Genomic DNA, 18,128 nt, shown 5'->3' with positions numbered 1-18,128 from the left:
TTTTTCAAATATGGACTTAAAATCACTAAAAGCTAAGCTTTACTTTACATATTTAACATGCTGTGCATTTTAATGGTTTGCTTATGTTTTTTTAAATTTCTTTTAGAGTTGAAAGGTCATTTTAGTGATGACAAAGATGGCGGCCTCCGTGGTGGAGCATGGAGAAGATGCATTTAGAAAATTGTTCAAATTTTACAAGCGAAGAAATCCTCCACCAGATCTCAGGGATGTCATTGACTTCTCGAAAATGGTGACACATGAGAAGGTGAGCGTTTCCAAATATAGCTAACTAGCAACTAAATATTGATGTGTAAACAGACACACTTCCTGGTATAATACTACTGTCTGTAGCTAACTAACTTTAGCTAGCTAGTTCGACAATACTATCAGATTTCCTTCTGATGTACAATTAACATCTAGAAAGGGAATTAATGTGCTGTCGTTACGAAGTCAACTCTTGGATAAATTGCAGTGCATTTACCACTTTTGCGTGGGCGTGTCACTCGCCATTTGTTATTGTTCATTTTATTAGAGAACTAACAGCAAAACAACTGCGATTAGATTCAGATTTTCAGAAACAACTAAAACACAATCACGGGTCTTTCAATTTCCACGAAAGAAACAGTCATTTTCAGAGTAATCATCTTTCACTTTGCAAACTGCTTCAGTCAGTAACCAGTCTCCATCCAACCTTTTTATGCAAGTCGGATAAAAAATGTAATGACAGGTCTGATGGAAACAGAAAATGTGTCTGTAAACTTTGCAAATGTTGACAAAACAAAATACTAGGGACAAATGTATATATTTTTATGACGGTAAAACAAATTATGCGAAATATGTCAGTGTAAACTTTTTTTTAATGCAAATATTGATATATATAACCGTCATATTGAAGTAAACTTGGAGTCACGCTATGGTGTGTGTGGTCTTCACACGACTTCTCGGGAAAGAATGCCGTTTATTAGAGAAAGGTGAATACCTAGGTCAGTCATACAACTGAATGCATTCAACTGAAATGTGTCTTCAGCATTTAACCTAACCCCTCTGAATCGGAGAGGTGTGGGGGGCTATCATAATCGACATCCACTTCTTAATCCGCATCCCAGAGTCGCCTCTTCACTGTTGATGTTGAGACTGGTGTTTTGCGGGTATTATTTAATGAAGCTGCCAGTTGAGGACTTGTGAGGCGTCTGTTTCTCAAACTAGACACTCTAATGCACTTGTCCTCTTGCTCAGTTGTGCACCGGGGCCCTCCCACTCCTCTTTCTATTCTGGTTAGAGCCAGTTTGCTCTGTTCTGTGAAGGGAGTAGTACACAGCGTTGTACGAGATCTTCAGTTTCTTGGCAATTTCTCGCATGGAATAACAAGTTTCAGAAGAAAGTGCTTTGTTTCTGGCCATTTTGAGCCTGTAATCGAACCCACAAATGCTGATGCTCCAGATACTCAACTAGTCTAAAGAAGGCCAGTTTTATTGCTTCTTTAATCAGGACAAAAGTTTTCAGCTGTGCTAGTATAATTGCAAAAGGGTTTTCTAATGATCAATTAGCCTTTTAAAATTATAAACTTGGATTAGCTAACACAACGTGCAATTGGAACACAGGAGTGATGGTTGCTGATAATGGGCCTATGTAGATATTCCATTAAAAATCAGCCCTTTCCAGCTACAATAGTCATTTCCAACATTAACAATGTCTACACTGTATTTCTGATCAATTTGATGTTATTTTAATGGACAAAAAATTTGCTTTTCTTTCAAAAACAAGGACATTTCTAAGTGACCACAAACTTTTGAACGGTTACGTGTGTGTGTGTGTGTGTGTGTGTGCCCACTATGAACTCTGGTTGATGTGATTGAGCTGATGTGATGGTGATTCACAGGTCTTTCCCACCGAACTGAACCCAGCTGCAGTGAGTGATGCGGAGGCCAGGAGGGTGGGCCTTCGCCCCATCAGAGACTGGACAGCCTTTGGCTTGCACGGTTATCCAGGTAGGGTATTAGGCTAGTGGAGTTTTTTTTAATGCTGAGCTGTAACATAATCCTGCACATCATTTGAACTCTCCAGGATCATGATGGGTAACAAATTGTCTAATAATATTAGTCTTGACTCCTGACTGAACTGATTCAGATATGTAGTACAGGGGGATGGTGTCACCTTAATTAAGGAGGACGAGCTCGTGGTGATGGCTGGAGAGGAATAGGTGGAATGGTGTAATATACATAAAAAAACATGGTTTCCATTTGTTTGATGCTGTTCCATTTACTTTGTTCCAGCCATTAGTATGAGCCGTCCTCCCTTCACCAGCCTCCACTGTACTTTTAACAGTTTTTTATATATATATATGTCAAGCTGTCATATAGCAGAAATGTTACCCTTTAACTAACTAACTAACTAACTAACCAGTATGTAAGATGTTACTTTTTAATAGATATATGTTATTTTAATTTTTTTTTTTTACTCTAGACCTAGCTCTTCTCCAGTGATATAGTGGTAAAAGATGTGGGTTTAAATGCTGATTGCCGTTCGCAGTGAGTAAAGTAACGCTCCCTATACTTTAAAATACATTTTTCCACAAAAGGTGGGTAAATGCTTGCCCTGCCAACTTCTCCTGAATTTAATTTCGCTGCTCTATCGATCGCTCCATACATTGTCTGACACTGCCATCCTAGAAGTTGTTTGCGCTGATGTCAAAATGAGCGACGTTGTACAAAACAAATGTATAGTAATTGGATCGTCTCTAAACTATCAGAGTATCAAAGCCAATTACGTGATTCATGCATCGTGTAGGCCGGGTTTGGCCCAACCCATCGGTTTCTGGGACCAATCAGAACGGTCAAAATGTGTTCGCGTTCTACAAAACGGTGGGGAGGAAAGCAAATCCAGACTCATTGTGCAGAAAAAAACACTAGTGGACGTGGCGTTTGTCCAGAGCCATGTGGATGGGTGTGTCAGGCTAGGTAAATGCTCGTGATGTTTGACCTCCAGTACACCACTAGTCTTGACAGCCCCCTAATCTGTTGTTAATGTACCTTCCTGGCACTTGAGGGGATCAATAAAGTTGTATTGAATGTAGTAATCCCCCCCCCCTCTCCTCTCCAGGGTTCATCTTTATATCTAACCCGTTCCTGCCAGGCTCCCAGCAGCACTGGGTGAGACAGTGTCTGAAGACCTACCCACAGAAACCCAACGTGTGTAACCTGGACATGCACATGGCTCCCACGGAAACACAAGACATCTGGGGGAGGAGTGCGGACACCCTCCGGTAAATAGACTTAACTACTTTCAGCACCAGCAGACAGACGGCTGGAGTGTTGTGTGTCTATTTCCCATTATTATTATTTGAGTGAAAAGTGAATAATTTATCAGAATGGAACTTCCACGTTAGATTTTGCCGAGAGACCCTGGTGTGATTTCCCCCACAGGAAGACAGGTTCGAGGGTCAGGGAGCCCAAGACGCTGCTGGAGAAGCTTCGCTGGGTGACCCTGGGCTACCACTACAACTGGGACACCAAGGTAGAGCTCACTCTGTCTGTCTCTCTTACTATGGGTGCATCTTAATGGTTTTATGTAGAGCTCTCTCTGTATCTCTCTCACTATGGGTGCATCTTAATGGTTTTATGTAGAGCTATATCTCTCAACGGTCATATGAATTGTTAAAAGGTTTTAAAACCAATTCTAAAAAATGCAACAGTTGGACAATGGATGATGACACTCCAAACGTTTAGATGTGTTTAAATCCACCAGATATGAACTGAATTCTAGCACACGTTTTACTGGCACAGACAATGAGTTGAGTTCAGGGATTCTGGTGGGATTTCAGATATTCCATTTATTGTAACATTTCAACAACAAAAAATCTTAGAATGCACTCATATACATTTTCTTATGGTATCAGGTATTTTTTTTATTATTTTGTGATAAAACAAATAAAGTAATGTGCATCCATTCCATGAGGTCAGTACAGGTGCATCAAAGCTGGCACCGAGAAGCTGTTTTTCAGTCTATCAGACTGTTAAACGGCCGTCACTAACACAGAGCGGCTGCTGTCTATACACAGACTTGAAATCATTGGTCACTTAAATAATTCCGCATGAAATGAACACGCATCAAAAATAAACGTATCTTTCTTGTGATGTAAGTGTCGAGACGATGCGTTTAATCCCCGACGAAGCTTCAGCGTTCTTATAGATATAACGTACAGTATTCCACTGAGCCCATTTCAGCCATTACCAGGGTGTTTTTACAGGTAATTACAAACATGTCCGCGGTCGTAATGTTAACGGGAGAGGGGGAAAAAACTACAGGCACAAGCAAGAAGAGTATGAAAGAGTCGCAGGAGTAAAATGAAAGCAAGTAATCAATCTAGCGAGATTTAAGTGACGAGTATATTTTGCAAACACAGGAAAGAGATGGCTGATCCAGACAGATCCTCAGGTGAGTGGGGGCATACACGTTGCTGTTCACATGTACTATCGGTGTATCTCAAAGGTTTTAGTAGAACTGTGTGTCTCTCTGTCTCTGTGTGCATCTCAATTGTCTTAGTAGAACTGTGTCTCTCTCTGTCTCTGTGTGCATATAAATGGTCTTATTAGAACTGTGTCTCTCTCTCTGTCTCTGTGTGCATCACAATGGTGTTAGTAGAACTGTGTGTCTCTGTCTCTGTGTGCATCTCAATTGTCTAGGTGTTTACAAACTCAACTCTGGACCTCGATGCCAGTTCCGCTGCATTTTCTTCTCTCATTGTTCCCCTCTAATCAGGGACTGATTTAGACCTGGGACCCCAGCTGGGTGCAATTAGTTATCAGGTAGAACAGAAAAGCAGCAGACTCCAGACCTCATAGTGTAACATGCTGACCGGACACGTCGCGTGCGTGAGCGTCGCAAAATACATTTAGAAACCCATGTTATTCAATTATTGCACCCACACTGCTCGCGCGCGCCAACGAGCATCTGCGACACCAAGGGCTAAAATAGATGTCGTTCCTATTTCTGACGCAGATCGCGCTGCAAGTCCTGCCTCTCCCATCTCCTCATTGGTTTATAGAAGCAGGTACCCACGTGCCATCTCCTCATTGGTTATACCCACGTGGGTGATAGAAAGACGAAAACTGTTTTGCCGGTAGTCATGGTAATACAATAATAGTTTAGGTGCGATCACCATATAATTTAAACGATGACTAGAAACGATTCGGTTGGCCGTTTTATGTGTGGATTAATTGTCGGAGTAGAGATCCTTGTCCATTTCAGGTAAAATAACAACTCAAGGTTTATATCCCAGGACAAATTAGCTAGCAACAGCAAGCTAGCTAAACAGGACAAATTAACGTTAGCTAGCAAGTGCAAGCTAACTAGCTAAAATACCATACATGTTTAATGCTTTTTGACCTATCCCCAAATTAATGTCATTGTTTCAGAGTTTGTTTTGATATTTTAACCTGCGTGTCGTGATTGCGTTTGGTGTGGGGGGGGGCAAAATAAATGTATGCACGATAGCGCACAATGGCGCACGCGCGCAGCCGGTTTGGGCAAGGTGTAAGAGTTGAATACCCCTGGTCTAGGTAAAGCTCTCTATGGGTGCATCTCAATGGTCTTGGTAGAGCTGTCGCTCTCTTTAAAAAAATAACGTCACCTTTATTTAACTAGGCAAGTCAGCTATGAACAAATTCTTATTTACAATGACGCCTAACCCGGTCCACCAAACCCACTCTCTATGGGTGCTTCTCAATGGTTTTAGGTGTCCGTGTTTCCTTCCCTTCATCTGTACCGGTCTCTTTTCTACTTTATATAAAGTGTATGTATATATATATATATATATATATATATATATATATATGAGTTCCTACACTGGAGGGGAAACATTTTAAATGAAGTTCATGTCAGTCCACTATGTCAGGAAGGAATTACACTTCTTGTCAAACATGTCAATCTAAAATAAACTCAGCAAAAAAAAGAAACAACCCTGTCTTTCAAAGATAATTCATAAAAATCCTAATAACTTCACAGATCTTCATTGTAAAGGGTTTAACACTGTTTCCCGTGCTTGTTCAATGAACCATAAACCATTAATGAACATGCACCTGTGGAATGGTTGTTTAGACACTAACAGCTTACAGACGGTAGGCAATTAAGGTCACAGTTATGAAAACTTAGGGCACTAAAGAGGTCTTTCTACTGACTCTGAAAAAACACCAAAAGAAAGATGCCCAGGGTCCCTGCTAATCTGTGTGAACGTGCCTTAGGCATGCTGCAAGGAGGCATGAGGACTGCAGATGTGGCCAAGGCAATAAATTGCAATGTTCGTACTGTGAGACGCCTAAGACGGCGCTACAGGGAGACAGGACGGACAGCTGATCGTCCTCGCAGTGGCAGACCACGTGTAACAACACCTGCACAGGATCGGTACATCCGAACATCACACCTGCGGGACAGGTACAGGATGGCAATAACATCTGCTCGAGTTACACCAGGAATGCACAATCAGTGCTCAGACTGTCCGCAATAGGCTGAGAGAGGCTGGACTGAGGGCTTGTAGGCCTGTTGTAAGGCAGGTCCTCACCAGACATCACTGGCAACAACGTCGCCTATGGGCACAAACCCACCATCGCTGGACCAGACAGGACTGACAAAAAGTGCTCTTCACTGACGAGTCGTGGTTTTGTCTCACCAGGGGTGATGGTCGGATTAGCATTTATCATTGAAGGAATGAGCGTTACACCGAGGCCTGTACTCTGGAGCGGTATCGATTTGGAGGTGGAGGGTCCGTCATGGTCTGGGACGGTGTGTCACAGCATCATCGGACTGAGCTTGCTGTCATTGCAGGCAATCTCAACGCTGTGCATTACAGGTAAGACATCCTCCTCTCTCATGTGGTAGCCTTCCTGCAGGCTCATCCTGACATGACCCTCCAGCATGACAATGCCACCTGCCATACTGTTTGTTCTATGCGTGATTTCCTGCAAGACATGAATGCTAGTGTTCTGCCATGGCCATCGAAGAGCCCGGATTTCAATCCCATTGAGCACATCTGGGACGTGTTGGATCGGAGGGTGAGGGCTAGGGCCCCCCCCACCCCCCCACAGAAATGTCCAGGAACTTGCAGGTGCCTTGGTGGAAGAGTGGGGTAACATCTCACAGCAATAACTGGCAAATCTGGTGCAGTCCATGAGGAGGAGATGCACTGCAGTACTTAATGCAGCTGGTGGCCACACTAGATACCGACTGTTACTTTTGATTTTGACCCCCCCCTTTGTTCAGGGACACATTATTTCATTTCTGTTAGTCACATGTCCGTGGAACTTGTTCAGTTTATGTCTCAGTTGTTGAATCTTATGTTCATACAAATATTTACACATGTTAAGTTTGCTGAGTCGATGTTTGCAATTGACAGTGGGAGGACGTTTATTTTATTTTTTGCTGATTACTCTGTCAACGTCATATTTCTGTTAGTTATAACATCTGTACCGATCATAAAACACAGAAAAGTGAGAGCAGAGCCTTATATTGAGACTAGATCGTAAATAAATGTCTCAACGATACCATGTTACGTATCTGACAATGACATCACTAGTGAGGCAATGTGATACCACAGCATTCTGTGCATGATTCAGTGCACCAGTTACGTATGCTAAAGATCCTAAACATGTCCTCCATCCACCACACCACGAGTCTCCGTTATGTTACAACGATAGATGAACAGTCATCGCTTCAAACAGGACATGAATACTGTATGTACACAGTAGTGTTCTCTGTGTTTAAATATTGGAGGTGTGTGTGGGTGTGTGAGAGATCACAGGGGTATTTGGATCATATTAGCCTGGTGTACTCCTTTCAGGTCAGGTCATCTGTAATTGTGCAGGCGCCTGCCTGTCTCGTTTATATGCTAATGACATCCAACGTGTTTAGTCGTCTGTCCTGTTTAAATCAGTCAGGAGTTTTACACCGGATTCATTAGCTCCCATCCTGGCTCTGACACTGCCAAATGTCTGACAACAATCGCTGCATTTTAAGCAGGGGTCTGTTTTTATTCTGCCCCCCTTCAGCTAATCCGTGTGTTTAGAGGACAGCAGCACAGTGATTATCCTGTGATTGCACGAGTGTATGCCCCCAACACTAACCAGGAAGAGATGCAGAGAGTTTGTTTATTAATGGAAATAATGCCCCCCCCCCCCTCCCCATGCTTACTGACTGGCTTGCTGACTGGCTTGCTGACTGGCTTGCTGACTGACTGACTGACTGGCTGGCTGACTGACTGACTGACTGACTGACTGGCTTGCTGGCTGACTTTCTGGCTGGCTTTCTGGCTTGCTGGCTGACTGACTGACTGGCTTGCTGGCTGACTGGCTTGCTGACTGACTTTCTGGCTTGCTGACTGACTTTCTGGCTTGCTGACTGACTAGCTTTCTGGCTGACTTCAGTAAGAGAAAATTGATCTCCCTAAGACTGACCTCTACGACCGAGACTGACCTCCACGGCCGACCGAGACTGACCTCCACGGCCGACCGAGACTGACCTCCACGACCGACCGAGACTGACCTCCACGGCCGACCGAGACTGACCTCCACGGCCGACCGAGACTGACCTCCACGGCCGACCGAGACTGACCTCCACGGCCGACCGAGACTGACCTCCACGGCCGACCGAGACTGACCTCCACGGCCGACCGAGACTGACCTCTACGGCCGACCGAGACTGACCTCCACGGCCGACCGAGACTGACCTCTACGGCCGACCGAGACTGACCTCTACGGCCGACCGAGACTGACCTCTACGGCCGACCGAGACTGACCTCCACGGCCGACCGAGACTGACCTCCACGGCCGACCGAGACTGACCTCTACGGCCGACCGAGACTGACCTCCACGGCCGACCGAGACTGACCTCTACGGCCGACCGAGACTGACCTCTACGGCCGACCGAGACTGACCTCTACGGCCGACCGAGACTGACCTCTACGGCCGACCGAGACTGACCTCTACGGCCGACCGAGACTGACCTCTACGGCCGACCGAGACTGACCTCTACGGCCGACCGAGACTGACCTCTACGGCCGACCGAGACTGACCTCCACGGCCGACCGAGACTGACCTCCACGGCCGAGACTGACCTCCACGGCCGGCCGAGACTGACCCCTGAAAGGCTTGTGCAACATGGATGTTATGCTTCTTCCCTGAAATGGAAATGAATGAATACATTGTTTTTTTTTGTTTTTTTCTTCTCTTCTTTCTGTTGCAGACATACTCAGCAGATCACTACACTCCGTTCCCATCAGATCTCCACTCTATATCCCGCCATGTGGCCGCAGCCTGCCGATTTCCTGGGTTCAACGCAGAAGCTGGAATCCTCAACTACTACCGCTCCGATTCGTCACTCGGGATCCACGTAGACGAATCAGAGCTGGACCACACTAGACCCCTCCTGTCATTCAGGTGAGTGGAGGAGGGGCTTGTTGTACCAACCCACCAACCACGGCTTTCAGTGGGTGAACCGGGTTAGTGTTGATTGCATTCGATTTGGAACCTGAATGGCTTCCGGGTGTGAGCTGGGTGCCTTCCGGGTGTGAGCTGGGTGCCCCGTTCTGACCAATGGCGAAGTCGGCTCAAAACAAAACTGACGTAGGTTAAGCACATGGAGTGTTGAGTAGGATTCTGTGTGTTCACATGCAACAGTGATTGCTTTAGATTTTTTTTTAAATGCTTTATCTGCCTTCCCTAAGAAAACCAGTTTGAAAATTCAAACAGATTTTTTGGGGAAAGAGATGTACCGTGCTGCGTTGTTACAATACGACCGAGCGGCACAGATTACTGTTCCGTTTGAGCAGGGCGCACCTCCCACACCGGCTTCGCCCAGACACGTGACGGGCCATAACCCGGGGCAGCTTAATCAAACTCCCTTATCCATAACCCGGGGCAGCTTAATCAAACTCCCTTATCCATAACCCGGGGCAGCTTAATCAAACTCCCTTATCCATAACCCGGGGCAGCTTAATCAAACTCCCTTATCCATAACCCGGGGCAGCTTAATCAAACTCCCTTATCCATAACCCGGGGCAGCTTAATCAAACTCACTCATTGAATATTGTCTCAATTCATCCTAAATTACAACCTGACACTCTTTGGTAATACTCTATGAATGTGTTACTCTGAATGTGAAAGCGGCTATTGACCATTTCCTGTTTGTCTTGTCGTTGTTGTTATCCTCATATGTGTCTTCCTCTCTTTTTTGATTGACGTCAGTTTTGGCCAATCCGCCGTCTTCCTGCTTGGTGGAACTCAGAGGGAAGACCCGCCCACCGCCATGTACATGCACAGCGGTGACGTCATGGTAATGTCAGGACACAGCCGCCTCCTCTACCACGCCGTGCCTCGCGTTGTCCCCGCCCCCAAGGGAGACCCCTTACACCCCTCTCTAGAGGAGGAGGGCCTAGGCCCAGGGTCAGACCAGGGACTCGCACAGGACCATACCGAGGGAGAGGCCACCCTGATCCAGCCGGTATCAGAGGAGGACTGGGCGGTGTGCTCCAGGTACATCCAGACCTCCAGGGTGAATATGACCATCAGACAGGTGCTTGGGTCTGGCCAGCCCTTCCCCGCCATGGACACGACAGACAAACGAATAGACGCGGGACACACGGATGGGTACCATGACAACCAGGATGGAGAGAATGTGGGACTGAAGAGGAGGAGGAGTGACTCATGAGACACCACACCAATAGAGGTTATATGTATGGACTGTTCAATGTTAACAGGTCAAAGAGGAGTACCAGAAGACAGTTATAATTAGAGTTCTACTGTACAGCGTTACGTCTTATGATGAATATTTATTTCTGGATAATTTCACATGGTGATGTTGTAATAAATGCGACATTGTATTTAAAGATATTGTGGACTCCTTCATTTTACACCAAGTGAGTTAGGTGAGGTCAGCTGTTACATACTGTATGCAGACTGACGTCATAGTGTAGTTAGGTGAGGTCAGCTGTTACATACTGTATGCAGACTGACGTCATAGTGGAGTTAGGTGAGGTCAGCTGTTACATACTGTATGCAGACTGACGTCATAGTGGAGTTAGGTGAGGTCAGCTGTTACATACTGTATGCAGACTGACGTCATAGTGGAGTTAGGTGAGGTCAGCTGTTACATACTGTATGCAGACTGACGTCATAGTGGAGTTAGGTGAGGTCAGCTGTTACATACTGTATGCAGACTGACGTCATAGTGGAGTTAGGTGAGGTCAGCTGTTACATACTGTATGCAGACTGACGTCATAGTGGAGTTAGGTGAGGTCAGCTGTTACATACTGTATGCAGACTGACGTCATAGTGGAGTTAGGTGAGGTCAGCTGTTACATACTGTATGCAGACTGACGTCATAGTGGAGTTAGGTGAGGTCAGCTGTTACATACTGTATGCAGACTGACGTCATAGTGGAGTTACGTGAGGTCAGCTGTTACATACTGTATGCAGACTGACGTCATAGTGGAGTTAGGTGAGGTCAGCTGTTACATACTGTATGCAGACTGACGTCATAGTGGAGTTACGTGAGGTCAGCTGTTACATACTGTATGCAGACTGACGTCATAGTGGAGTTACGTGAGGTCAGCTGTTACATACTGTATGCAGACTGACGTCATAGTGGAGTTAGGTGAGGTCAGCTGTTACATACTGTATGCAGACTGACGTCATAGTGGAGTTAGGTGAGGTCAGCTGTTACATACTGTATGCAGACTGACGTCATAGTGGAGTTAGGTGAGGTCAGCTGTTACATACTGTATGCAGACTGACGTCATAGTGGAGTTAGGTGAGGTCAGCTGTTACATACTGTATGCAGACTGACGTCATAGTGGAGTTAGGTGAGGTCAGCTGTTACATACTGTATGCAGACTGACGTCATAGTGGAGTTAGGTGAGGTCAGCTGTTACATACTGTATGCAGACTGACGTCATAGTGGAGTTAGGTGAGGTCAGCTGTTACATACTGTATGCAGACTGACGTCATAGTGGAGTTAGGTGAGGTCAGCTGTTACATACTGTATGCAGACTGACGTCATAGTGGAGTTAGGTGAGGTCAGCTGTTACATACTGTATGCAGACTGACGTCATAGTGGAGTTAGGTGAGGTCAGCTGTTACATACTGTATGCAGACTGACGTCATAGTGGAGTTACGTGAGGTCAGCTGCCAAGGTGTAGGACGGTTCAAAGCACTGAAACCACAACCCAGATTCTGTGATCTTGATATTAGCTGGATCAGAATGATCCTTTCTGATTAGTTTCTTAAACCGGATCAAAAACATCCAGCATCAATCTGATGCTGGAATCCAAAAAAAGACGATTACAGAATCCTGATCGTTCTGATCCAGATTTTAAAAAATGTGAAAAACTGTGCCCTGGAAAAAGAGAGTGAAAATAGCATCAACACAGACAGACCATAAACATCCCTCTCCTCATTGGAAACCTATTAAAAGTTATTCCTTTTATAAAAAGGTATTGTTTTCTCTCTACGTGTTTGAAGTAGTGAAACAGTGAAGCCACGTGAAGTTCTTCACACTTGTTCTGCCCCTTGAGAAACGCATCACTGGAGAATAACACTGGATTAATTGCCTCCTATTGAGAATGTGTTTCTTAAAGGGTTCAGAGAAACCTGATAGAGGGAGAATAATTTGGTTTTCATGGTGAGATCTTTTGTCTGTTCTTCTGTACTACTGTAAAACCAACAGTTTATACTATAGCAGTGATTATTAGTCAACTATAGTTGAGTTCAGAGTTTCACTACATTAATTACAGCAAACAACGAAGTTGTTTTTATAAATGGGTTGTGATGTTTGTTAGTCTCTGCAAAAATAGGAAAAAATAGTCTTTCCTTCATGGTCCATTTATGGAGAAAGTAATGTTGGCATGAGCAGTGAAGTGAACTGCATTTGACCCATATCACATGACGAGTTCGCCCGAAGGCCAGCAGATGGCGATAATCAGTCGTTTCATCTTATGTTTTTTGTTTGACATTTGTCTTAGGTGTTTTCTAATTGTTTTACATTCATTATCAAACCATTTGTCAGAAACATTTTGAGAGTAGCCGAATTGACACCATCTTTATTGTTTTGGTATTGTGAGTTATTGAAAAACTGTATAGAGTTCATCATTTCTTTTGAGTTCAATGTTTCAATGAATCCCTCTGCACTGTTTGGAGCCCATCTGTATGATTGGTTTATGTTGAAGAGTTTATTTGGGCAGTTTTTTTGAATGAATATTGCCGGTTAATTTCTTCAAAAACACGTTGATCTGACTGTGATCTGACAATGGTGTCTGTGGTCTGACAGTGAATGCACTAATGGAGGAGGGGTCAATGTCCGTGATGGCATAATATTCTCTCTCTCTCTCTCTCTCTCTCTCTCTCTCTCTCTCTCTCTCTCTCTCTCTCTCTCTCTCTCAAATTCAAGCTGCTTTATTGGCATGAAAAACATTGTGTCAATATTGCCAAAGCAACAATGACTACAATATACATTGTAATACAATTAAAACAATGACAAATAATAATATAGAATGGCAGTAAATAATAATACAAAATTAAATATAAAAAATAGTAACAATAAAATGGTAACAGTCAATAGTCGAATGTAATGTATGGTGTAATGCACCACTACCACCACCACTATCATTAAACTGCTATCATTACCATTACCACCCATACCATTACTATTTGGAATGATAAACAACAATAATAATACTAATAACAATAACAGTAATAACAATAACAGTCATAATAAGTAAGTTACTGCTTACTATGCAGATGTTATTATTCAGTGTCCCTCAGGCTATGGCAGGCAAATACAAACTTCCGGCGCCGAAAAGAGATGGCTGCCTCGCTTCGTGTTCCTTGGAAAATATGCAGTATTTTGTTTTTTTACGTGTTATTTCTTACATCGGTACCCCGGGTAATCTTAGGTTTCATTACATACAGTCGGGAGGAACTACTGAATATACGATTAACGTCAACTCATCATCGTTCCTACCAGGAATATGACTTTCCCGAAACGGATCCAGTGTTTTGCCTTCCACACAATACAATGGATCTGATCCCAGCCGGCGACCCTGTGCGACGCCGAAAAAGGGGAAAACGTGGCGGTCTCGTGGTCAGGCTTCGGAGACGGGCACATCGCGCTCCACTCCCTAGCATACTACTCGCCAATGTCCAGTCTCTTGACAATAAGGTTGATGAAATCCGAGCACGGGTAGCATTCCAGAGAGACATCAGGGATTGCAACGTGCTCTGCTTCACGGAAACATGGCTAACTCAAGGGACGCTAACGGAGTCGGTGCAGCCAGCTGGTTTCTTCATGCATCGCGCCGACAGAAACAAACATCTTTCCGGTAAGAAGAGGGGCGGGGGGGTATGCCTTATGATTAACGAGAAGTGGTGTGATCATCATAACAACACACAAGAACTCAAGTCGTTCTGTTCACCTGATCTAGAACTCCTCACAATCAAATGTCGACCGCATTATCTACCAAGGGAATTCTCGTCAATCATAATCACAGCCGTATACATTCCCCCCCAAGCAGACACATCGATGGCCCTGAACGAACTTTATCTGACTCTTTGTAAACTGGAAACCACACACCCTGAGGCTGCATTCATCGTAGATGGGGATTTTAACAAGGCTAATCTAAAAACAAAACTCCCTAAATTCTATCAGCATATCGATTGTGCTACCAGGGCTGGAAAAACACTAGACCATTGTTATACTAATTTCCGCGACGCTTATAAGGCCCTCCCCCGCCCCCCTTTCGGAAAAGCTGACCACGACTCCATTTTGTTGATTCCAGCCTACAAACAAAAACTCAAACAACAAGCTCCCGCGCTCAGGTCTGTTCAACGCTGGTCCGACCAATCTGAATCCACGCTTCAAGACTGCTTCGATCACGCGGATTGGAATATGTTCCGCATCGCGTCCAACAACAATATTGACGAATATGCTGATTCGGTGAGCGAGTTCATTAGGAAGTGCATTGACGATGTCGTACCCACAGCAACGATAAAAACATTCCCAAACCAGAAACCGTGGATTGACGGCAGCATTCGCGTGAAACTGAAAGCACGAACCACTGCTTTTAACCAGGGCAAGGTGACCGGAAGCATGACCGAATACAAACAGTGTAGCTATTCTCTCCGCAAGGCAATCAAACAGACTAAGTCTCAGTACAGAGACAAAATCGAGTCGAAATTCAACAGCTCAGACACAAGAGGTATGTGGCAGGGTCTACAGTCAATCACGGATTACAAAAAGAAAACCAGCCCCGTCGAGGACCAGGATGTCTTGCTCCCAGACAGGCTAAACAACTTTTTTGCCCGCTTTGAGGACAATACAGTGCCACTGACACGGCCCCCTACCAAAACCTGCGGGCTCTCCTTCACTGCAGCCGAGGTGAGTAAAACATTTAAACGTGTTAACCCTCGCAAGGCTGCAGGCCCAGACGGCATTCCCAGCCGCGTCCTCAGAGCATGCGCAGACCAGCTGGCTGGTGTGTTTACGGACATATTCAATCAATCCTTATCCCAGTCTGCTGTTCCCACATGCTTCAAGAGGGCCACCATTGTTCCTGTTCCCAAGAAAGCTAAGGTAACTGAGCTAAACGACTACCGCCCCGTAGCACTCACTTCCGTCATCATGAAGTGCTTTGAGAGACTAGTCAAGGACCATATCACCTCCACCCTACCGGACACCCTAGACCCACTCCAATTTGCTTACCGACCCAATAGGTCCACAGACGACGCAATCGCAACCACACTGCACACTGCCCTAACCCATCTGGACAAGAGGAATACCCATGTGAGAATGCTGTTCATCGATTACAGCTCAGCATTTAACACCATAGTACCCTCCAAACTCGTCATCAAGCTCGAGACCCTGGGTCTCGACCCCGCCCTGTGCAACTGGGTCCTGGACTTCCTGACGGGCCGCCCCCAGGTGGTGAGGGTAGGTAACAACATCTCCACCCCGCTGATCCTCAACACTGGGGCCCCACAAGGGTGCGTTCTGAGCCCTCTCCTGTACTCCCTGTTCACCCACGACTGCGTGGCCATGCACGCCTCCAACTCAATCATCAAGTTTGCGGATGACACTACAGTGGTAGGCTTGATCACCAACAACGACGAGACGGCCTACAGGGAGGAGGTGAGGGCCCTCGGAGTGTGGTGTCAGGAAAATAACCTCATACTCAACGTCAACAAAACAAAGGAGATGATTGTGGACTTCAGGAAACAGCAGAGGGAGCACCCCCCTATCCACATCGACGGGTCAGTAGTGGAGAAGGTGGAAAGTTTTAAGTTCCTCGGTGTACACATCACGGACAAACTGAACTGGTCCACCCACACAGACAGCGTTGTGAAGAAGGCGCAGCAGCGCCTCTTCAACCTCAGGAGGCTGAAGAAATTCGGCTTGTCACCAAAAGCACTCACAAACTTCTACAGATGCACAATCGAGAGCATCCTGTCGGGCTGTATCACCGCCTGGTACGGCAACTGCTCCGCCCACAACCGTAAGGCTCTCCAGAGGGTAGTGAGGTCTGCAGAACGCATCACCAGGGGCAAACTACCTGCCCTCCAGGACACCTACACCACCCGATGTCACAGGAAGGCCATAAAGATCATCAAGGACAACAACCACCCAAGCCACTGCCTGTTCACCCCGCTATCATCCAGAAGGCGAGGTCAGTACAGGTGCATCAAAGCAGGGACCGAGAGACTGAAAAACAGCTTCTATCTCAGGGCCATCAGACTGTTAAACAGCCACCACTAACATTTAGCGGCCGCTGCCAACATACTGACTCAACTCCAGCCACTTTAAAAATGGGAATTGATGGAAATTATGTAAAAATGTACCACTAGCCACTTTAAGCAATGCCACTTAATACAATGTCTACATACCCTACATTACCCATCTCATATGTATATATACTGTACTCTATATCATCTACTGCATCTTGCCATCTTTATGCAATACATGTACCACTAGCCACTTTAAACTATGCCACTTTATGTTTACATACCCTACAGTACTCATCTCATATGTATATACCGTACTCTATACCATCTACTGCATCTGCCATGCCGTTCTGTACCACCACTCATTCATATATCTTTATGTACATATTCTTTATCCCTTTACACTTGTGTGTGTGTGTAAGGTAGTAGTGTGGAATTGTTAGGTTAGATTACTGTTGGTTATTACTGCATTGTCGGAACTAGAAGCACAAGCATTTCGCTACACTCGCATTAACATCTGCTAACCATGTGTATGTGACTAATAAAATTTGATTTGATTTGATTTGATTTGATATTTGGCTGCAAGAGGAGCCATTGCTCCTTCGCCCATGAGTATTTTTAGGTTTTCCTCTGGGTTTAATAAGTTAAAATTTGGAATAAATGTAGTCATTTCTGTGAATAATGAATCTCTTGGTGAGGAATATTTATCACAGTAAAGGAGAAAGTGCATCTCTGTTTCTACCTCCCCTGTCGTGCAGTGACCACATACACGCTCCTCTTTGGGTAGCCATGTCTTTTTATGTCTGCCGGTTTCTATTGCCAATCGGTGGTCACTCAGCCTGTACTTGGTAAGGATCTGTCTCTGCTTCGAATCTCTGACAGCGTAGAGATATTCAGCCAATTCATATTCTCTGTTTAGGGTCAGATAGCAATTTAGTCGGCTTTGGGATTTTGTTTCGTTTTTCCAATGTTGTAAATATGAGTCCTTTGATTGGTTCATGATTTTGTTTATTGGAATTCTTTCTTTTGAAGCAGTGCCGGTGTCAGCTTGGTTGGTTAGGTCCAACACCAGCTGACTGAGAGGGCTCGTTTCTGGGCTCAGTTCTTGGGTTTGAAGTGCTTTAAATTGCAGACTCGAATTTGGACTTGAATTTAGATGTAGCCAAAATTTTAATGATCTTTTCTGTATTTTCATTATTACTGGAAAGCGGCCCAATTCTGCCCTACATGCATTAGTTGGTGTATTTCTCTGGACTTGTAGGATTTTCCGACAGAATTCTGCATGTAGGGTTTCAATTGGATGTTTGTCCCACATTTTAAAGTCCAGTTTATTGAGTGGCCCCCAAACCTCACTTCCGTAAAAAGCTATTG

The 18,128-nt window shown here is 45.0% G+C and overlaps 1 protein-coding gene across 1 annotated transcript; it reads left to right on the top strand.

Moving 5' to 3' along the window:
* Positions 1-127: 127 nt before the first annotated feature.
* alkbh1 (alkB homolog 1, histone H2A dioxygenase) lies at positions 128-10,873 on the top strand. Its single transcript, XM_071382142.1, has 6 exons — positions 128-265; positions 1,880-1,988; positions 3,100-3,262; positions 3,423-3,513; positions 9,232-9,425; positions 10,233-10,873. Exons 1-6 carry the CDS (start codon positions 128-130, stop codon positions 10,693-10,695), a joined length of 1,158 nt encoding a protein of 385 aa, XP_071238243.1. The 3' UTR covers positions 10,696-10,873.
* The last annotated feature ends 7,255 nt before the right edge of the window (positions 10,874-18,128 follow it).

The sequence above is a fragment of the Salvelinus alpinus genome, chromosome 34 (assembly GCF_045679555.1).
Source record: "Salvelinus alpinus chromosome 34, SLU_Salpinus.1, whole genome shotgun sequence".
NCBI classification, from domain to species: domain Eukaryota; kingdom Metazoa; phylum Chordata; class Actinopteri; order Salmoniformes; family Salmonidae; genus Salvelinus; species Salvelinus alpinus.
Note: the sequence above shows the minus strand (reverse complement) of the source record. Positions and strands in the feature narration are given on the sequence as shown.

Excerpts from the sequence above, each read along its gene's own strand:
- alkbh1 (XM_071382142.1), top strand. The coding sequence starts at position 128 with ATGACAAAGATGGCGGCCTCCGTGGTGGAGCATGGAGAAGATGCATTT. Across the intron at positions 266-1,879 it reads AAATGGTGACACATGAGAAG|GTCTTTCCCACCGAACTGAA; the intron begins GTGAGCGTTTCC and ends GGTGATTCACAG. Across the intron at positions 3,514-9,231 it reads ACTACAACTGGGACACCAAG|ACATACTCAGCAGATCACTA; the intron begins GTAGAGCTCACT and ends TTTCTGTTGCAG.